The 22,156-nt window shown below is 37.6% G+C and overlaps 1 protein-coding gene across 3 annotated transcripts; it reads right to left on the reverse strand.

The window, feature by feature from the left end:
* Window positions 1-1,358: 1,358 nt before the first annotated feature.
* On the reverse strand, window positions 1,359-18,148 carry scarb1 (scavenger receptor class B, member 1). Of its 3 annotated transcripts, XM_061079529.1 has the most exons (14): window positions 17,807-18,148; window positions 16,410-16,570; window positions 14,980-15,121; window positions 14,676-14,879; window positions 13,923-14,018; window positions 13,560-13,675; window positions 13,316-13,482; window positions 12,917-13,035; window positions 7,994-8,067; window positions 7,776-7,827; window positions 6,742-6,888; window positions 4,522-4,572; window positions 3,529-3,601; window positions 2,090-2,156 (listed from the first exon to the last, which is right to left on the reverse strand). In XM_061079529.1, the coding sequence occupies exons 1-13, from the start codon at window positions 17,924-17,926 to the stop codon at window positions 3,530-3,532; spliced, it is 1,521 nt and encodes a 506-aa protein (XP_060935512.1). In that variant the 5' UTR covers window positions 17,927-18,148; the 3' UTR covers window positions 2,090-2,156; window position 3,529. The 3 variants fall into 3 exon arrangements, with proteins under 3 accessions (XP_060935520.1, XP_060935512.1, XP_060935528.1); XM_061079545.1 differs by lacking the exon at window positions 4,522-4,572; XM_061079537.1 differs by lacking the exons at window positions 3,529-3,601; window positions 4,522-4,572 and having other exon boundaries at window positions 1,359-2,156.
* Window positions 18,149-22,156: the final 4,008 nt, after the last annotated feature.

Here is a 22,156-nt window from a genome sequence, read left to right on the forward strand (position 1 = left end):
TGTAAAAGGTGCAACACGTGTTCAATAAATCTTTTGAATCAGGTTAAATATCATCGTTTGATGATGATCTGGTCCTTCTCCTCGGATGGAGTAGGAGTTAAAGTTAATGATGAAAAATTCTTCTTCTCAACATTTTAAGCAAGACTATCGTGTTGCTATTGTTTTGAACTTTTTAAGGTTAAAAAAGTAGCTTGAAGATATTTGAGCCCTCAAATGACTTTCACCAAATTCTCTGATCTTGTGAAGCTTCTTAGGTCCTTCGCTTGTTTGCAGTCATTGTTAATAAAGGCCTAGTGATGGAAACATGTCAGATAACCATGTTTCTTTTTATATTCTGATTTCTCAAACCTTCTCCAAAAAATCAGAAGCCATGGACTTGTCTAAACATCTGCCTGTAGTGCTCTCAAAATGATTAATTAACTAACTAATGCCCATGAAGCAGGAGAAGGCTTTAAGAAGAAAGTATTTTCAGCAGGCCTCTCTTTGTAATGTAATTAAGGAATGTCAGTGAGCAGGAACAGTGGAGGTCAAACTGAGTCCCTTAAAGTCAAAAAACTTCAAGAGACTATGTATGTTTGATAAAAAAGCAAATCCAACCCCTTGCAGACTGCAAAAGACCTTCACTTAGCAGCAGTGATGGAGGTGCACTGTTCTACTGTGCAGCCACGCCTGAACTATTATGACCCTCAAAAAGAGTCATTGCAAGAAAACATTTCCTGTGGCCTCACCACAAATTTCATCATCAGACGTTTGCAAAGGAACATTGAGTCAAGCCTGATGCACTTTGGCTCTGCAGTGAGCCAGGATTCTGTTTCATTTAGATGACTTGTGCAAATTAGATCTGGACATATTCCCCATGAATCAGAAAAACACTTTTCACTTATGATCCCGGGTGGATGCTCAAATTGAAAGCAGATTAACCGAGCCATCATCCAGTCAATCCTCAGTGCCTCTGCTTAGCAACAGTGCAGAACCCTGCTGCTCGCATTTTTACCAACACCAAGCAAACAGGGTTCATATCTCTCCAACTCTTGGCTTCCTTCTATGACGGCCAAACAAAATTTAGGCTTGATTTCAAGATTATACCTTTTAAAACTCAGCACAGTCCGGCCCGAGTTATATTACAGAGATACTACCATCCTATGTTTCAAGACATCAAGGACCTGATACGTGGCTGCACTTTACCTGTTTTTAAATCATTGCTTAAAACATTTTTATCAAAATACTTGCTACTGGTTTCAAAATGTAAAACGAATCACTATTATTCTTAATATTGTCCGATATCAAAAATCACTTTTCGGTCCTTGTAACTGCTCGGACATACGTTCTGCCACAAGGAGAAACCATCACACACAGAATTTTGATTTTCAAACAAAGGCACATTTATTACCTGATTTATTTATGATGGAGTCATTCACATCAGTTTCATGAAGAAACATTCACATCTTTACAGAAGGCAGTAGGATACAAAAAGTGCTCAGCTTGACCCACCGATGGTTAGAGTGTGTGATACACACTTGCAGGTCATTAGTTCCCTGGTTGTTACTACAGAACCATTTCTTTCAAATAGAGAGGTAAAATAACAGCCACCACAGTAACTGTTTATATTGCTCCTGATGAAAGGGATGATGAGGACATTTTCAGATCAACACTGATAATCGTCAGACCCCAAGCTGAGCCTGAGCATGTTCACATCTGTCACATTTCACTGGAAATAAAGAGTTTGTTTGGTTAGTTATTTGTAGAAAAAAGTGTTTTGTTCAGACACAACAGTGTCTTCACTCGCTCTGCCTGAACAGACAAACAGTCTCAACTCCAACAGCCTCAACACAAATGCATAAAATAAAGACAAGAGGAGTCTTTGGCTGAGAGTTTCATCAACTTTACAGTGCAGGAAAAAAACGGCACAAGTGAACTTGTGCACGTCTCATTAGAGTATACGGAGTAGAGATCCTTGTGGCAGCGTTTCAATTCAACATCTGGAATGATGTTGGCCTTCAGCAAGTCCACAACATCCTCTGTGTGTGTTTGTGTGTTTGTTTATGTGTGTGTGCGCCTGTATGTCAGTCCATTTCATCCTGTAGTAGAGGGTCTCTCTCTTCGCCGGAAGTGCTTATTGGGGCATTTGGTGTGGTGCCACCTTCACGTTTATTTCTCTGTGTCAGGGCCAGAAGAAAGAGGATGTTAGGATGTGCTCAGGAGACAAAAAACACCATCAAGCCAAACTGCACCTGAACACTTGACTTTCAAACTTTGGAAAATAAATCAGACCAGCTTCATTTCAATTTGGACAAGATGTAACATCCAACATGAGTTTGCAGTTTGCAGGGTGTTCCCTCACAACCACCAATACAGGACAGTATCTATTTTAATGAGACACAGCACGTTTACACATGGACAGCTGACAGTGTGGTGGCAAAGAGAAGCTCCTGTGTTCAGGGAATGTCAGGGAAAGAATGTACTAAATGAATGAGCAACAACAGAATATCCAAACAATTAAATTAATTGAGTTGCCAAGGTTAAATACATCTAAGAATTTAAAAAGAAATATCAAAAATGTAAAAATAATGTCAGTCAACAATTATACATGGGTCATGTCATGTCTCCTTACAAGGAGAGTTCCAGCAGATCTGTTGCCTGTGGAAAATGAAGAATGTGAAGTTGTACTGAAATAGATTTCACAAATAATGCGATACTTCATCTTGAATGTTTTTATATTATGAGTTAGAAAAGATTGTAGAAGATGGTTTGTATTCTGAAGAAGGGAAGGATCAAGATGAGATTGGTTTTGGGTCAGGAGGGAATGAAACTCTGACGCATGCTTTTCCTTGAAAATGTTTTAGTGTTGTTTCACAATTTTTGTCAAATTATGACTTGATTCTCATAAATCTATGACTTTCTCATGTGATTTCACAGCAAAACACTACTCTAAATTGCAACTTTAATCTCAAAATCATGGCCCTAATAAGATGCCCTAAGATGGCAATCCACTGCAGGTACAAGTGTAGTATTAGTCGATGAACAAAACTCTAAAAAAGTTTTACATCATGCCAAGTTACAAAATGGAAAAAAAAAGCAGTTTGATTTAAAGCATACTGCTCGCTTGTATTCTCTTGTAATTTCTGCAAATGGAGCTTCACACTATGTGGAGAAGTTAGCTTACTCCACAATACATTACATATTTTATTTTCTATCACAGAAGCAGCATATGAGGTAAATGTTAGCGCTGGTATAGTACATAACGTAGTGCCATGAGTTGTAAAGACATTAACCATTTAAAATGTAATTAAATAAAAATAAAACAAGTTTATAAAATCTTAAAAATAAAGCAGCCACATTTTCATGACAGTTGGCCAAGACAGAGATCTTGTCACTGGGACCTCTTCAACACACCTGCATATCAAATGTATTTATTTCTGTATATTAAGGAAATCTAACTTGCCTTTGGTCGTGTCCAAAGCTTAAGCACAAATGAAAAGAGAAGCAATGAGTACATGTATACATCTACGTCTTTGTGTGTTTACCCACCTTAGTTATTTATGCTATATTTCTCCTGTGTGTCATGGCCATGTGAGCCTTTTACTGGCTTTTTGTCGGAGGCCTAAAAAAAAAACGATCACACCTCTTTACACATCAGCCAATCAGAATAATACAAAGATGATCAGCAACTGGTATGATTCAAAGTGCTTGGCAGCATCAGGTTTTGCTATATAAGGATTCATGCAGGGAGTAATTTCCTGTGGTAATCCATTGGACCATGCAGTAAATTATGAGGACGGGCTATTAGTTCATTAGTGGGTCTTGTTCATATGATCATACGCAATTAAACTTGGGGGCATTTGGTTTGTTTAACTCAACAGCTCATTTTGATCAAGAGATTATTATGCAGCAGAAGGAAATATAAGAAAAGCATCAATAATGAATTAAAAAAACTTAAAATGTATATTGAAGGACGATGATCAAGAAATCAAGGATTTGACAGTCACACATGCAGCAAGCCTGCCCTCACATGAGATTAAAATGTAAGTGCACTTATTGCCTGGTTGATGCAACTATCAATCAATTGATTGATCGTTTCAGCCATAAATAAACAAATTCTGAGCTGACACCTGTATTGTCCAAAGTTCAATATTGAAATTTGAGATTCTGAAACCATTAAAACAACTTGAACAAATAAATGATCGTTGCCAAGCAATTATTGGTGAACTCAACAGTATGTTTACCGTCGAACAAAACCCTCACTCGAACAAATATCGGATGAGCTATTACAACTTTTTATTATTATCGTTAACTAAAGGAAAACAGGCATCTGAATCTCAAGTTAACACCAGTTCCCTCAATGTAGAAGAAGTTGAGTTAATATAGATGCACCGATAACTCTCAAAAGAAATTTTTTTTTTTTGAATCAGGTCTATTTTGAAAAATCAAGTTGACAACCACAATACGAAATCACAAGAATCAGAATTTGGCAAGGTGATTTGGATCTTGTAGATTGGCAGTGTTTGGAAACATTTTACAAACCCCTGGGTTCTTCACCACTGTGGAGATCATTGAAGCATGTCTATCAGACTTCTGCAAACACACATCAAAAACGTTCACACTTTAAGAACTAAACCACGTCACTTGACACTTGAACTTCTTCAGCTGTCTGTACTGACTGACTGCTGCTGATATAACAGACCATAAAAACACTGAGTGAACTGAAAGTACTTATGTACTCATTAACTTCAACTGGTTGATTTATGGCATTATTATAAAACATCATGTGTAATGTGTTTCATAACACACACACACACACACTTGACATAACAGACATGCTGGGAACTGTTCGTCTTTTTTGTCCCTGGCAGTACTTTTGATTGGTTTGAAGGAATTCTTTGACATTTTTGAAGGTTCCAATTTTTGTTGTGAGTTAGATGAGAAGACTGACGCTGCTCTCACATCTGTTTGCTAAAGCTAGGAAAAGGAGAGACTCTCTGCACACTGACATTTTCTCTCCAAGTCTTCGTCATGCATAAATCAATGAAAGGAAACGAAACAGAAAACTGGCTATACAGTAACTTTCCAGGCATACAAAACAACAGCCCTATCAATTTACTTTGTTCAGAAAAAAAACACATTGTAGTTTATGAAGGACATTGAATAAATATTTTCACATGCAATATGTAATATATATAATATATTGTGCATATATTCGGCTTACAAACAAATATATATTTAAGGGATTGGCTCGTGTGGGACACACACATACTTCAGGTGTATATATATATTTTAGATATGTATATTTTATTTCAATTTACATTTTTATATTCTATTTTATTTTTTTGTCTGCTTGTAATATTCTGAGCATTGCCAATAGAGAGCCTGTGACCCAAGCATTTCATTGCAAGTGACTGCTTAATGTAATCGTTGTTCATACGACCATAAACTCTTGTAACTTGAAAACACAAACACACATATTATTTAATATTAAATATATATAACAAATCAATGGACATTTTGTAATTCCTGCTAGTTTTAAAAAGTTTATATAAAAAAAATCCTCTTTATACATGCAACACAATTGCAAGAGTTTTAAATAAATTACAACTCTGAGAATCTGAGTTCCTATGTACGCAGCTGTGCTCTTATAAGAAGATGTTTTGACAGCTGAATGTATATGTGAGAGTTCAGAGGCTCAGCTCTGATTGAGATCAGACTTTTACTGACTCACTCACAACAACCTGAGCCCAAACCAGAGGGCGGCAGTATAAAATTGGCCATAACTCTGACACCACAGCACCGGCAAGCTTGTGCTTATTAGTCAGAACCGATGTGCCACAGAAAAAGGCTGTCAAACCAGATTCACACTTTTCCATCATGGTGAAGACAAACAGGCCGTTGGGGCACAGAGGAGCCTCTGGAGGAGTTTACCAGCTGACATGACAGACAAACATCCTGTAAATATTAATCATGATTCTGTTCATGCTATTATGAATCTATTATCCACTATCTTTGACGTTTGGACTGACAAGGAAGCCTCACCCTGACTTCATCTATTTGAACTGATAAGGAGGCCCGCAGTGACTCTGCATTAACGGATGATACAGCTTTTCTATTAATATTGCAATAATTCTGATCTGGTTAGTTTGTTGCACAAAACTAATTTAAACTCACAAGTCTCTTCAGTCTCTTCTTGTGTCACATGACAGGGACACGACACTCATCAGTCAAATTCCACTAAAACTGAGAATCTTTTTGTATTTGAATTTCTAATTTGTTTCCTTAATTTAACAGTCAAACCAAGGTCCCCTGACCAGGGGTATGTTGTTTGACAATACAGGGATACTAACAATAACTGAGATTATTTTTAACCGTAGCGTCACTTGTCCACCTAAGAAAAATATAGCACTACATTTGAAACATTGTTTAATCTCTCAAAACTCACTGTTACTAAACAGCTTTTACGGTTTTCTGTGCCATCTTTTTTAAAAGGGTGTTGGTGTTTTTATCTGCCTTTCTTTGAGAAGCAATTTCGAAATGTTTACGACAACTTTTCAGCATAGCACAGTTTTTGGGCTTGTATGCCGTCACATCTGATCATCACATTTTATTTAGCCAAACAGACGAGACCCTTAATGTATAAAGTGTCAATCTTTTTCAACTCCATTCCATTGGTCTGAGGGGAAACATGCACAACTGTGCAACATGCTGCATGCAGTTAAAACAAACATGTCAGTACATGCTGTGTGGCAGCTTTACCCGCACTCTATGATGCACCAGGGCGGCGATTATTATCGTTGCCAGGCCGAGCGCTATGAAGCCGTACTGCATGTACTCCATCACAGCAGGAAGAATGACCAGGCTTGTGTGGAACGTTTTGAGGATAGGCCCGTCTATATATCCACTCTGAGGGGGAAAGGAGAAAAATGAAAAGGAAGAAGGGTTGTTTCAGTATTTCAGTTTCCAGAGCAGAGAATCATTGAGCATTGACAATGCAGGGAGACAAACTGACTTTTACTTTTTCGTCAATATCAAATGTTCAGTTAAACTAAATAATCATATCTCCAATCTTATTGATTAAGTAAGTAAATACATAACTACACTTCATGACATAATTTGCGGATTTAATAGTGATGTCTCATGATGTCACTAATTGTATGAATTAAAAATATGGGGAAAAAAGTATTTTCAATATAAGCTTTAGATATTATATTTGATGCTATCAATAGAGTAATGCAGTATTTCCACACTGCAGTATTACTGCGTTTATCTTAATACTTCTGAAATCACAAATTAACTGTCTAACAGCGATTATTTAAATGATTTCCCTAGTTAGTACTATTCATCTCAACAGTCATGAACATATCTAAGGTTTAATGTTTCTTTATGCTTAGTAGAGATCATGTATTGTATGAGTTTGATTTACACTTACATTTACAGTAATTTACAAATGTTAAGTACTGCACAACAAGTCTCCTGATTCACTCTTCCTTATAAGCAAAATAACCAAATCAAAATAGAAGTTTATATGCACATTTTCTTCTTGTTGGTTGTATAAGCCTTAAGGAAATGACCAATGAGTGATTTAATAATAAATATCTACGTTTTGTACGCATTATTTGATAATGGCTAAATAAAACTTTGGATTTTAGTGTCCAGTATCCAGGAATTATTTAAAGTAGAATCAAAGCACAGGAGACATACACTAAGATCTGCACAACAATTACACAAAACAGAGACAATGATAACAATGAGAACTGTGTATAATAAAGATCAGACATGTAACAACTCACCTCCTCAAACCAGATCATGGGCATCACCACCTCAGCAATCTTGCCAGTTTCTCTACAAGGACAAGAACACAAGACTTCAAACGCCAAGGTTACACAGCGAGTGGTAAGAAAAGCAGGAAATATCCAAAAGCGCTTTATATCGAAGGATGAATAGATTCCAACACAATACACAACAAATGATAATGGTTTGACAATAGCTTAGGGAATGGGTTCCTTACGTAATTCCGGGCACTTTCTTCATGTAAAGGTTGAGCTGCAGACGGATGGCCACATTGAGAGGGACACCGGTTTGCTGGGAAGACAAAAAACAAATCCAAATCTCATATAGGGAAAACAAATTCTTCAGTATCAACTTCTTTAATTAGTGAAAATATCACATCCACTAGAGAATTAGGGTGATAAATCTCTGGGCCAGTGCCGCATGTAACCAAACAGAATAAACAAAAGCAGGAAATCTTCATGTACGAGCAATTCTTCTCAAGGCCTTCTTTTGATGGAAGGGACAAGAAGTGGAATTGGTTTTTTTTGGGGTGCCGCTCTGAATCAAAAGGCTTTTTACGCACGACCAGAATAACCAGAACAACTTCCTCCTATGCACAAGCAAGGTTGATCCTGACGTATTTTTCATTTGAGACGAATAATGCGTCTGGGTAACAGTGTGGTGCAGGTGCATTGCTATGAAAATTGTGTCCTCTGTTGTAAATGTAAATGTCAGGGTTTAGGAACTCTGGTAGCATCAAAATATGTTTTGAATATTCCTGATCAGTGGTTCATTCACCTGGGGCAGGACCACAACTCGTGGATATAATTGGCAGGCGATAGTGTCACACAAACCTGTTCATCTAGTTATTATATAAAGTCCATCTGGCCCCTACTCTGATATTTTTATCTGAAGTCACATTCATCTAGATTTTGCTAATGATATCCTCTCAATTGGTTTTAGTCAACATGTAACTAACCCCACTCACTGTTTAAATCATTGCCTTGAGATAATGTTTTGATTTGGCGCTATACAAGTAAAACTGAATTGAACTATGTCATTCTACTGATAAATGGGAAAAAAATAAATCAGCATTTTACAGAAACAAATACTGTTTTACATCCAAAGGGAGTTTGTGCAAGGACATGGAAAGTTGCATAATAACACGGCATTCAGGCTTTTCTGGTGTTTCTGAGTTGGTTTCTGGCAGAACATATTGTGATACAGACATCTCCAGAGCTTCAAATCAGAAACTAAAGTCGCTGATTACCGGGGTGTATTTTATCTAGCTTGAAGTGTACTCGCACAAACCTTGATTCACCTAATACGTTAAACCTTCCCTCTCCAACACTTTATCACCGTTGCCTTGCAGCTCTTTCAAGTCCTAATGTTTCCTCAGTCATTTGGCCCTTTAACTACACATGACATGTTAGAGCCGGAAATTAACAGTTTGAGCCTGCAGGAAATGAAATGTCCCCGAGCACCAGGCCACATTCTCTGCAGTTAGGGTTCCAAAAAGAATGATTAAAGAAGAGGCATTGGACATTTTAACCACTTAAGTACCAAACTTTTACAGGCTGATGAGTTTGTATTTGTGTGTTGATGATTATAATAAGCAGCCACATAACAAAGTCACATATTAAAATCATGATAGGATTATTCATTGAATTGAAATAAATTGTTTTGATGTGCAAAGCTGTCAAGATTTCCCCCATGATTATAATAAGCAGCCACATAACAAAGTCACATATTAAAATCATGATAGGATTATTCATTGAATTGAAATAAATTGTTTTGATGTGCAAAGCTGTCAAGATTTCCCCCATGAACACACATGATGGAGCTGCTGTGGCCTTCCCATCAGCGGCAAGCTCATGTTCAGCGTTCAAAGGTCACTCGGACACATGGACAGGACGATGGGATTAACCCGTGATTAGTGGATGACCCGCTCTACCTCCAGGGCCACAGCTGCTCTAAAATACACATACAGACAGAGATGGGTGCACACAGGGGTAACGAGCACTGAGAATGTGCAGGATCTTGGTAGCTCTTGGTTGTTTTTGTAAATTTAAGTGATGTTTGTCCTAGCCCCATAAAGAAAAAGTAAGAAGGCAGCGGAAAAAAAGAGCGAGTCATGATTCATCTAGATTACAGAGATAACATTAATGTGAGCGTGCAGTGGTCTGCATTGTCCAAAGGGAAGATACAGAGACAACACATCACAATACAGCCCTGACCAAGCGCTCATGGGGAGATTAACATGATGAGCTAATCATAGAAGTATTGCAAGTCATATGTTCAGTATTCCCAATAGGATTGAAGCATTGGCTCTTAAGCATCAAGTGGTCAGGTCAGAGCTCTGGGTTGTAATTAAATGGTGGAAGATGAGTGGAAACAAACTACAAAAGGTGGTCAGGGTGAGTCCCAAGGGTGAGTCCCTTTTCCTGATCCACTGTTTGATGCAGTTTGTTATAAGTTCTGCATTAACTTTACATCTGGCATAGAGTGCATCAGTGTTTGAGTATTTTGAACGAGAAAATGGGAGGTAATACTGTTGATCCCAATACCAAAGGTCCTAACTGAAAAATATTAGGTTTATAATCATTTATTACCAAAGAGAACTCAAGTAACATGAAACAAACCTGCGTTCTGTCAGGGGAAAGGTCCTCTCAATAAGTATAAAAATAAATAATTCCAAACCCAGAAATGAAACTTTTCCCATTAAATGCAGGGAGTCGCCCAGACACGTTTTTTCTTGGACAACCAAATTTAAAGCTACAGATACAGAAAATCTCTTTTTCTAGAAGCCACACCACACCACAACAATCTCGAATACACAGCAAAACTACAGTTAAGTGCTTCCTAACAAAGCTCTAGAGAGAGTCAAAATAACAGCATTCATTGTAGATTGTACATTATCAGCAAATCTGCATTAAATTAACATGTGTATAAAATCAACAAAATTAAAGGCAGCTATTCCACTCAAATTGTACTTACTTTACACGTGTCAGTGTGCTATACACACATTACACAAGTGATTTCCCTTAATTATTAACTTGATATCAATCTAGACGTCCTGGATTCACCTGAATATTATGTTTGGAAACATCGTTAAATCTGGCTTGGAAAAAAAAAAGTTGTTATCAAAGCTGATGCTTATTGGGGCCTTACAAAACTTGTCTTACAGCTGTATTTATGGGGATATAGCCCAATTTCCAATTACCTTATCACCCTGCAGGTTACAGTGGTTTACAACAATATGATTCATGGCAGTCAGTTATAAAACTTATCAGTCCCTAGTGCTTACAGATAATTGAAACACCAATGACATTATCTGAAGTACACTTTTACTGTGTTATTGTATGATAATAAAATCTGTTATCATCGAGTACATTTTCTAAGCAAGGTGCGACTTTGAAACCAAGGAAATGAACACAAGGGTCAAAGCTCCTCCTCTCAGTTTACATACACAGCCAGCAGCAAGCAAGAACCACCAAACACGTAGATCGTGATTATCAGTTTGACTTATCGAGAAGTGAGAGATTGCAACAAGATATAGATAAACTTAATTTGCGTTTGTTGCATGTAAAAATCTGCCAGTAGCAGAGGGACAAGGCAAAGATATCCTTTTAACTGAGGAGACCAATGTTCTTAAACAATGATGAATTAAATATCTACCTGTTCCTCCATCAGTCTGTCTTTGAGTGTGTTGAGTTGGAAAAAGGACATAGATTTCTAATATAATGAATTATAAGTCACAACTGTCATTTTCAAATCTTTTTAGACTTAAAATGCCTATAGGACAATATATTATAGACGTGTGTATGCTCAGTTGCCAGTAAATGTTAGGTACCTAATTATTATTATTATGTAACTGAAATGAATGCAATATAAGATGTCAGTCTTGTCGTCACATCATGAAAGTTAGAATTTTCAGTTTTTGTTGCATGTCTCTTGTTGTGGAATCTTTGACCATTCTCACACATTACTCTTTATGCCACTATATATTATACATCATATCTGGACAGGAGAATAGAGCCTGTCTAAGTCCACAGACAATCCCTTTTCTCTCCAAGCAGTACCTAAGGTTGGGTTATAGATAAAGGGCCAACCAAAACTACAAAACAGTACATTGAAGTACGTTGAGGGACTTTCATATATAACTCAGATGCTCCAGACAGAGATACACCAACTTCAACCCCTTAAAAAACGGTACTGCACTGAGACATATTTAAAGAAAGAGCTCGTATTAATATTTAAATCGTGTGAGAATGAACCATATTTAACAGTAAAAGTACCAACCTTTCACCTACACTCGATCGGATATTGTTTGTTTGCAGAAAAGCAAAAAAAAACTCACCCTTGACCATGACTTGCAAGTCATTTGATGTAATCAGTCTACATCTGGAAAAGAGGACTTCAAGGATAACAGCCCCACTAAAACAATTTTCTTGCTTCCGATATCCTGAGTGATGCCCCTCTCGACATCCACTCCTTATAGTATATGACAGTGTTTTGTCTGTAGTGCTAATGCAAGTACTTGTAGTAATTTAAATACATATTTTCTCTTACTGTTGTATGTTCTGCACTATATATTCTATACACATCTGTATACAAAATAAAACAAGTGTGTCCACTTTCTTGAGGCAATACAGATGTGCTAATTTCTGACAATGATTTAACTGAAATAAGTTAAAGAAATTAAATGTAATTTAATGTAATTAAATATTGACATGAACATGAGAAGGATGTACTCATGCATCATTTAATCCATCTCTAGGGTGTAAAAAAACTTCTTGGAAATTGGAAAAATTCTTAATTGCTCACTATCATCAAGATATAAGAATATGCATCGAACACAGTGAATTTCAAGTTTGAAGGATTTAAAAATTTAAAAATTCAAATGCACCCACAAACGCAACTCTTTCTGTGTGTGTTTTTCAGGGATTACTCATGTTGTGGGGACCTGATTCTGTTTACATGGTTGCATCATGGGGACTTGTATTCCTTAGGACAACAATCTAATCTCCATAATGTACATCAGTACAATGTAACTCGGTTAGGTTTAGGTTCAAGTTCGTGTTAGGCAAGAAGTAACAATCTTAAATCTTTAAGTCTCTAGGAAATCAATCTAAGTCAATGCAATGTCCTGTGTACTTACTGGGTGAATGTCGATGAAGAGACCATGCTCCTCCTCAGTGGGATGGAGGCCATCCACATAGTCCAGGAGGACAGGATCAGCATTAAAGAAGTGAGGATGAGAGATGAAGACCGGAGATTCTGTGGAAAGGAGACGAAACAGGACAATTCATAATCTGAACACCAATGAAAATGAAAGACTTCAGGAGAACGTTTGCTTGAGCCTCCAAACAGAGGCTGATGACTGACTTGCATGTTTCTCAAAGGGGGAATTTAAACCACAATTTGTGGGACTTAACAGTATCTACATAACAGACTTGAGTCAAGATGTGATACTGCGGTGTCCCAACAGACATGAAGATAAAGACTTGCTGACAAATTAGGAAATAAATCAAGTTGTGTATTTGTCATGAATACTCACTGTGTCGACAGCTGCTGACGTTCAGCAAGCCAGATTGTCTACAGGGGCAGAAGCCTTCGTTGGGGGCGTAGTCTGTCCCATTGGCAAACAGGGTCTTGGGTGCCACATATCGATAAAGAGGGATTCCCTTCATCACACCAGGACGCTGGTAAACAAGCTCCATAGACCTGCAAAGACATGGAAATCCGTTTTGTACGTTTGCAAAAGGAGCAACGAGAGAAATGCAGAAACAAGAATCACTTACCTGCAGGCGTCAGGGCTGTAGAATGGCAGAGTGCTTTCTTTGGTCATGAACGGAGGCCACATCTGCCCAGCTGTTCCATTGATCATGTTAGACTGAGGGCTCTGCCAGTAGCTCAGCTGTTAAAGATAAAATATTGAACAATTCCTCGTTAAAATGTCTAAAAACAACTAGACCTATATATATGGTTATAGTTTTGCCATCTACCCATTCACACACACATTCATACACTGCATCTATGCGCAGCACGTTTTCTATAATACGAACATTGCTGGCTCAGCTGTCAGGGGCAATTTGGGTTTAGGCAACTTTCCCAAGGACACTTTGAATCAACAGACAGGACTGATAAAGGAGGTGACGTCTCACCTCAGTCAGGCCATTCCAGGAATCAACTTTATGAACATTCTTGATGTCGTCCTGTCCGGTGAAGATGGTGAACAGACCCGTGTTGGAGTTGTTGAACTAGAAAAAACATGAACACCACATGCTGACTGAAACAAGTGGAGAAAAACAAACATCTGTGAACTGGACTCAGCAGTTATGGCCTCAAACAACAAACTGCTAATATCCCAGTCTCTCTGACCAGATGTACACTGTGGGTTTCAGCCCTCCATTGGATGTCTACGTCAAGCTGCATTCTCCTTTCACTTCCACCCAACAAAAAACACCTTCATGCTGAAATGACATCCTCTCTATCTTTGGTGGATTCTTCTCTGTTTGGAGAATTTGCCATTTTTAAAACTTTAATTTATTAAGACGGTCATTTTACTGTAGTGACAACGGTCTCCTCCGTAGATAAAAATATTTTAACCAAACCCCTCCCTCACGGACACTAATTTGCATCCTGACCCTCGGCTGCTCAAGATAACTGAGATTGGTTTAAAGAATTACAAACCAGCCAGAGCACATTTTTCCACTAATGCAGAATGATAAAGGCTGGTCACACTACGCTCCAGCAATGACACAGCTCTACAAGATTACTTGAGGCTCAATTATCACAATAGATAACTCAATTGATGACTATTGGCTGGTGCAAAGGTGTCTTCATGTCGTCTGCTGAGGCTTGGAGGTGATAAACCTCAACTCCTGTCAGCATAATTTACCAGTTTGAACACTCACTTCGGCAAAAAGGCCAAACTTTCCAGTTGAGGGCAGCATGCCGGGTAGATATTTATTAAGGAAATCGACCAGTCCACTGTCATAACCCCACATCAGCTCCCCGACGGTCTTGGTCATGAAGGGTCCTTCCTTGAAAGTCTTGAAGGTGGCGCTGATCATTAAACGAACTGCGTACGGGAGTTTTTCCATCATCACCGCTGCACCCTGAAAAACACAGACTGGGGGTGAAAAGGCAGACAACTGCAGAGGGTGTGAGTCAGTTTACTAAAAGATGTGTGGGGAACGATGAGAAATCATGTCCTACCAGCACCAACATATTTGGTATCGTTACGATGTCGGACTCGTTCCCTACAGACATGGAAGGCTCGAAGAAGTAGGTTCTGTATTCCATGTATGACACTGTGCCGTTTGGATGGAATGTGATGTTGTCTTTCTGACAGCGTTTTCTGAAAAAGGAAAGAAAAACATTGATGCATCCACAAGCCTGTTCTCCAGTAGTCCAGCCATAGACTTGAGAGCAAAAGTGGTTCAAGGTAAAAGAATCGTACCAAAGTGATTGTGCAATTTAATTTATTTAATTATTTAATTGTATTGTTTAGTTGTTCTACTACTTACTATTTATTTGCTTATTTACTGTTTACTTTTTTTTTTTTTTGCTCATTGTTGTTTTTGTTTCTTACTATGTTGTTTTGCTCTTTCTTTTGCTCTTGTTGCGCTGTGCCTGCGCTGCTGCTGTTAAACCCTCAAATTTCCCCACTGTGGGACTATTAAAGGATTCTGATGAAGAAGATGATGATAGCTAAGATAGTGAGCAGAGAAGAAGTGAGTACTGTCCATGTTGACCCTGGTGTGGACCAGGATACAAAAAGAGACAATCTAGGTTAACACATGCTGCTGCAGACATGCTGAGCGATGCTTAAGAATGGATATAACCCCCACTTCCCCACTTTTATACACACGGTATAGTTACATAACAATGTTTAGGCTACATCCCCTTTTGCATGAGTGGCTAGAGACGGGTTCAGACTAACCTACATACTGGATGCAGGGAACATAGTGTTCCATAGTGAGCTAATCAGACTCAAAGTCACAGCTCTGCTTTACCAAGGCAGAAGCATATAACCAGTCAATATCAGGACAATGTTTTAATGGATAGAATTGAAAGTTAAGACAAATGGTCCAAATTTATTTTAGTTAAGTACATAGACTATACATAAAGATGGACAATAATCTCCACTTCCAAGGTCGGCCCAATACAAACACTGGTCCAGTCGCGAGACAGTCTCAGTTGTAAATCATGATGTTTCACCCCATTCTTAAAACATCAGACCAAATCTAATAGAAAAATTAACACTAAAATAATTCAGTGTGATAAAAACTACCTAAACTCAAACCATGTTTGACAAAAGTAACTATTTGATGTTGTACTTTGATTTTTTAAAGTTTGATCCATGTCCCATCTTCTAACGTGGAGGAGGACGGTATTATAACTTATACTGAAACCAGCAGAGAGCTATCAAAATGCTTTGGCTTCACTTTTGGGATGCAGTCATTTCATCCATTTTTATCTACAGTCTGTCTTAGGTATGCAACTTGAATGCACCTTGCAACAGCTCTCAAGGTTGCAGGACAAAGTTTACTGATAGGAAGGTACAATACAGCACAAAAAGCCATGCACGGGTGATGACAGGGTGCTGTCCAGGATGACGTTGATCTAATTATGTAATTGTGTACCTGTACACGTAAGGTCCTCGCTGCTCCACCATGGGCTTTTCTCCATTCAGCATCTCCTTGGGGTTGAGGATGTTGAAGAAGTAGACCGACATGAAGAACGGCACAGGGATGTCCTTCCACATGGTGTAGGACAGGTCATTCTTTGGGTCGATCACTGTGTTCTGACATGAGAGGGATGAAGAAAAAAGTTAATGAAAAGAATGGGTTTTTGCATTATCTTTGTGCTTTATCAGCTAATCTACAAAGAATTTTAAAAGAATGCATTGAATCTTCCAGTTAACAAAGCTGGATCAACACATGACATCTCACAAATGAAATAATCCACTGATTAATAATTATTATTTAATCTTTTCAGCTCTAACAATATTCAGTGTGAATGAACGGACACAAATGCATACATTTTATATTCAGCAAATTGTAATTCCCACCAAAAGACCAGTGTTAGCACCATAGATGCCATGTGTGTTCTGTAAAGAACAGACTGAGTGCCCACAACCTTTTTTTTCTTATCCACTTGGCACCATTCACTATTGATCCCACTTCAAGTGGTTCAATTCATTCAGCACAATTTCTGTTAACAAGTGGTATTTAGAATTTTGCATCTTTTGGGATACAAACACCAATCTAAGTAGGATAGGAGGATAGAGTGGGAGTGAACAGTTAATCCTGATAGGACCATGGCTCTGTGTCATTACAAATTCTGTTGCAGATTTTTTTACTGATAGTTCAGTTTGAAGTTTTGATCATGATTTCCAGAGTGAGGCATTCATAACAGGTAAAAAGCAACAAACGTTCAGATTGTAGAAGCTTAAACAAGCAACCAAATAATCAACTAATCCGTTTGTTGTTTAGGCTCCAGACTGGAAATCGGTGCTCTGCAGCTCCAGTGAAAAATGTTTGCTGTAAAAAGGCATTGTACAAAAAAAAAAGCACACAAAACCACATACATAGCCTACCTACACATATATACCTATATAAAGACATATACAAATACCTATATAAAGATATATATACATACACATACATACGTATATATGCTTCCCAGATGTAAATCTTTTCTTTATGCAATAACCCATTCAAAAATATTGTTTAAAATCACTTTTAGCTAAATTACAGCAACGTTTCAAATATATTATAACTTAATTTAATGATCAAATGTATTGGAAAAATCTTTATAATATTAATTAACAGGAGTTTTAATGTGGCAGTACTTGAATTATACATGGATGTATTTAATCATATACATATCCATATAATGCTCATCATTATCAGTGTTTTTTATGAAGCTGTCTTTTCCACGCGTGTCTGTCTGAAGTCGACACTTCAGGTGAAAGTCCGCACAAAGCTCAGCCTAACCTGAGTCCCAGTCGAACACTGTCTGTTAGCGTCAGTCTCACCTTCACGATCTGGTCGTCGATTATCAGCGGCCCCACAAAAGTGAGGACTATCCCAAACACCACGGCCAGGACACCGGCCACCGCGAACCCCACCGCCACCCGGGACTTATTCACAGGCATGTCTGCTGCCTGTGCTCAGGGTCTGTGTCCCGGTTTGTTTCTGTCCCGGGTTTGTTTATGTCCGCGGAGAGGAGCGTCTGAACGGAGCGGACTCACTGTCAGTGACCAGCGCGACGTCTCGGTATCAAACTGTGTCTCTCTCGATGTCACAGTCTACTGACCCTGCGGCTTTCTATCCTCTGATCGATCATGTTGACCTGCTGCTGTTATCCTCCCTATTTATCCAGCTACATTGTCTGCAGACCACGCCTACCCAGTGCCGAGGGTTCTGGGAATTGTAGTGCCCGCTAATTCTACACACGCGCACCGATTCTCTCACAGTGAAAGCATTTTTCTAATTCCTCGTTGAAGAAAAAATGCCTAAAAAAGTGTATGAATGATGCATTACTATGGAAGCCCATTTCCGCCACTGTGATAAAAAAAAAAAAATTGGTATCTCATTATTATGAGATACTATCTCATAATTATGACTTAGCATCTCATTATTATGAGATACTATCTCATAATTATGACTTAGCATCTCATTATTATGAGATACTATCTCATAATTATGACTTAGCATCTCATTATTATGAGATAGTATCTCATTATTATGACTTAGTATCTCATAATTATGACTTAGTATCTCATTATTATGAGATAGTATCTCATAATTATGACTTAGCATCTCATTATTATGACTTAGTATCTCATTATTATGATAGTATCTCATAATTATGACTTAGCATCTCATTATTATGAGATACTATCTCATAATTATGACTTAGCATCTCATTATTATAAGATAGTAACTCATAATTATGACTTAGCATCTCATTATTATAAGATAGTAACTCATAATTATGACTAAGCATCTCATAATTATGACTTAACATCTCATTATTATGAGATAGTATCTCAAAATTATGACTTAGCTTCTCATTATTATGAGATAGTATCTCATTATTATGACATAATATCTCATAATTATGACTTAGCATCTCATTATTATGAGATACTGACTGCAGGGTCTGTCATGCAAGTCAAATGTTGTATTTCTGTTACAGTGGCGGGCGTAGTTATCTTTAACTCAAACCTTAACTTTACTTCACTGAGTTCCCAGCCTCTCTACCACTGCTCACCTGCTCTGCTGCAACCCGCCCACAGTCAGACACTAAGTCATAATTATGAGATAGTATCTCATTATTATGAGATAGTATCTCATAATTATGAGATGCTAAGTCATAATTATGAGATGCTAAGTCATTATTATGAGATGCTATCTCATAATAATGAGATACTAAGTCATTATTATGAGATACGGATTGTGGGCGGGCGCCACAGAGCAGGGAACCCGAGGCTGAGCGGATGCGGGGACAGCAGCCTTACTCGCGGAAGTGGGCGACTGTGCATCGATACAGAGACATAACAGGATCGATCCATGTTTTCTGCTCCGTTCATTGTCTTAGCGATGTGCTGCCGCTGAATAATTATAACAAGCGCTGCTCCAGGATCAGAACAGACGCTCTTTAAAAGTCCGGTTGTCTTGTGTGTGTCGGACTCTGCTTCCGCCTCACTTCCCTCTGACCCGCGCTCACTTCACACTTTAACAATAAACACCAGCACCGATCACAAGTTATTAGGACACGTACAGGACTGATGTTTACTTTGTGTTTGTTTGAGTTCATGAAACACGTGTTGTGTGGAGCTGGGGACTACGTGCACACGGTGTTTAAACATGTGTTTCGTAACGTGAGATGTAACGTGACGCGCACAGTACAGGACCGTCAGCGTTAAAGTGACGGAGCGATCCGAAGTCTTGATCGGTCATCATCGAATAATTACTAAAAAATACATGTGATTATCAGTTTTAGTGAAGAGGAATAGAGACAAGCATACACACACACACACACACACACACACACACACACACACACACACGCAGACTCGCATGACAGACCCTGCAGTCAGTATCTCATAATAATGAGATGCTAAGTCATAATTATGAGATATTATGTCATAATAATGAGATACTATCTCATAATAATGAGAAGCTAAGTCATAATTTTGAGATACTATCTCATAATAATGAGATGTTAAGTCATAATTATGAGATACTATCTCATAATAATGAGATACTAAGTCATAATAATGAGATGCTAAGTCATAATTATGAGATACTATCTCATAATAATGAGATGCTAAGTCATAATTATGAGATACTATCTCATAATAATGAGATACTAAGTCATAATAATGAGATGCTAAGTCATAATTATGAGATACTATCTCATAATAATGAGATGCTAAGTCATAATTATGAGATACTATCTCATAATAATGAGATACTAAGTCATAATAATGAGATGCTAAGTCATAATTATGAGATACTAAGTCATAATAATGAGATACTATCTCATAATAATGAGATGCTAAGTCATAATTATGAGATAGTATCTCATAATAATGAGATACTAAGTCATAATAATGAGATGCTAAGTCATAATTATGAGATACTAAGTCATAATAATGAGATACTATCTCATAATAATGAGATGCTAAGTCATAATTATGAGATAGTATCTCATAATAATGAGATGCTAAGTCATAATTATGAGATAGTATCTCATAATAATGAGATACCAATTTTTTTTTTTTTCATCACAGTGGCGGAAATGGGCTTCCATACATTACAGGGAAAAGTCCCGTATTCAAAATTATACTGAAGAACAGGTACAAAATAATATAGCACACCTCAACACATTATTTGTTTCTAATCATGCAAAAGTTGTAGCAGTAATGCAGGGTGGTCCCGTACAAGGTGAAGCTTGTTACATTAGAGCATTTGAAATATTTCAAAAAAACATATTAGATTAAAATTATAATAAATAATATTATTTTTGTGTAAACACTGCAGGGGATTAGATCAGCAAAGTTTCAGTTCATGTTATCAAAATGTAATTTTTTATTATTTTATTTTATTAATCTTATAGCAATTATTTGAGTTGTAAAACAAGGTAAAAAGAGTTACCTCTTTGTTGGAGAGAACAAGTAGCCTACCTCAGAATTGTACTCAAGAAGATTCCTTGAGTAAATGTACTTTATTACTTCCCACAACTGTTAATATATAACAATGATAGCCTGTCTTTATTTTTAAGTGCTTCAAAAAGAAGCACGACTAAAAAATAACTATTATACATCATATATGATTATAATTGTCTTGTGTTATTTTGTCTATAGACAACAAGTGAATTGGCACAAATAGGAAAAAAAACTTAAGTAATGGATGAAAATAATAATGTGGAAGTCATTTGGGCAAATGGAAGATTTAAAAAAACACAGTGAAGTTGCTGGTCCTAGTTCCCAACCATCTGGAAAAGATAAATATATTCCAGGGGGCCAGGATCCTTGCCTAATCAGAAACGCTCAGGCTATGGGTTGGTGATTTAGAAGCTCAGCCAAACTCTCAGCCAAACTATGCAGAGCCTTAAAATCGCAGCCAGTTTTCAAGGGATGCTAAAATAGGGGAGATATGATCATTCTTTCGCAATTTAGTTAATCGCCTTGCGAATGCATTTGGAACAACTGGAAGCTTAGCAATAGTATTTGGTTAACGTCCCATTAACCACAATAGGTTTTGGTTAATGGCCCGTTAACATAGCATTACAAGTTCCTATAGTGAAAGGAAGTAAAAACATGATTGTAATCTGGATTTGTTTGTCTTTTTAATATGTGACATGGTGAATAATACTCGAGGGGGAGCTGGTGGAGCTGGTTTTAACCGGAGTTCAGGCCCTGTCAAAGGCTCATCACATCAATCTAAGGGGGTCGACGCATGATAATGAAAGAGGATAAGAGAAAGAGCAAAGTGCAGACTCTTCATGCTGAAGTGAAAACAGTTCATAGACATCTATAGAGCACCAACTCAATATTCGTGTGCAGACTCACAGGCCAAATAAAAAAAAATTCACGCAAAATCTGAAGAGCTAAAGCTATGCGTGTACTGATTCAAAAACGAATCTATATTTAATTCTGAAAAATGCAAATAGAGCTGACTCGGGTTCAAATCAAGCTCTCCAACATTTTATTTAAATTTGACTTCCAACAGCTGACACGGAACAGCCTGTGAATGGTACACTTCCAAGACTGGAACCTTTCAGGAACAGCAATAAGTCGTCTCCTCAACAAGTGTTGTTTAAAACTTTACCTGTACTTCACTGTTTAACACCAAAGCCTAATTCATTTGATTTT

The sequence above is a fragment of the Limanda limanda genome, chromosome 1 (genome assembly GCF_963576545.1).
Source record: "Limanda limanda chromosome 1, fLimLim1.1, whole genome shotgun sequence".
Taxonomy (NCBI): Eukaryota; Metazoa; Chordata; class Actinopteri; order Pleuronectiformes; family Pleuronectidae; genus Limanda; species Limanda limanda.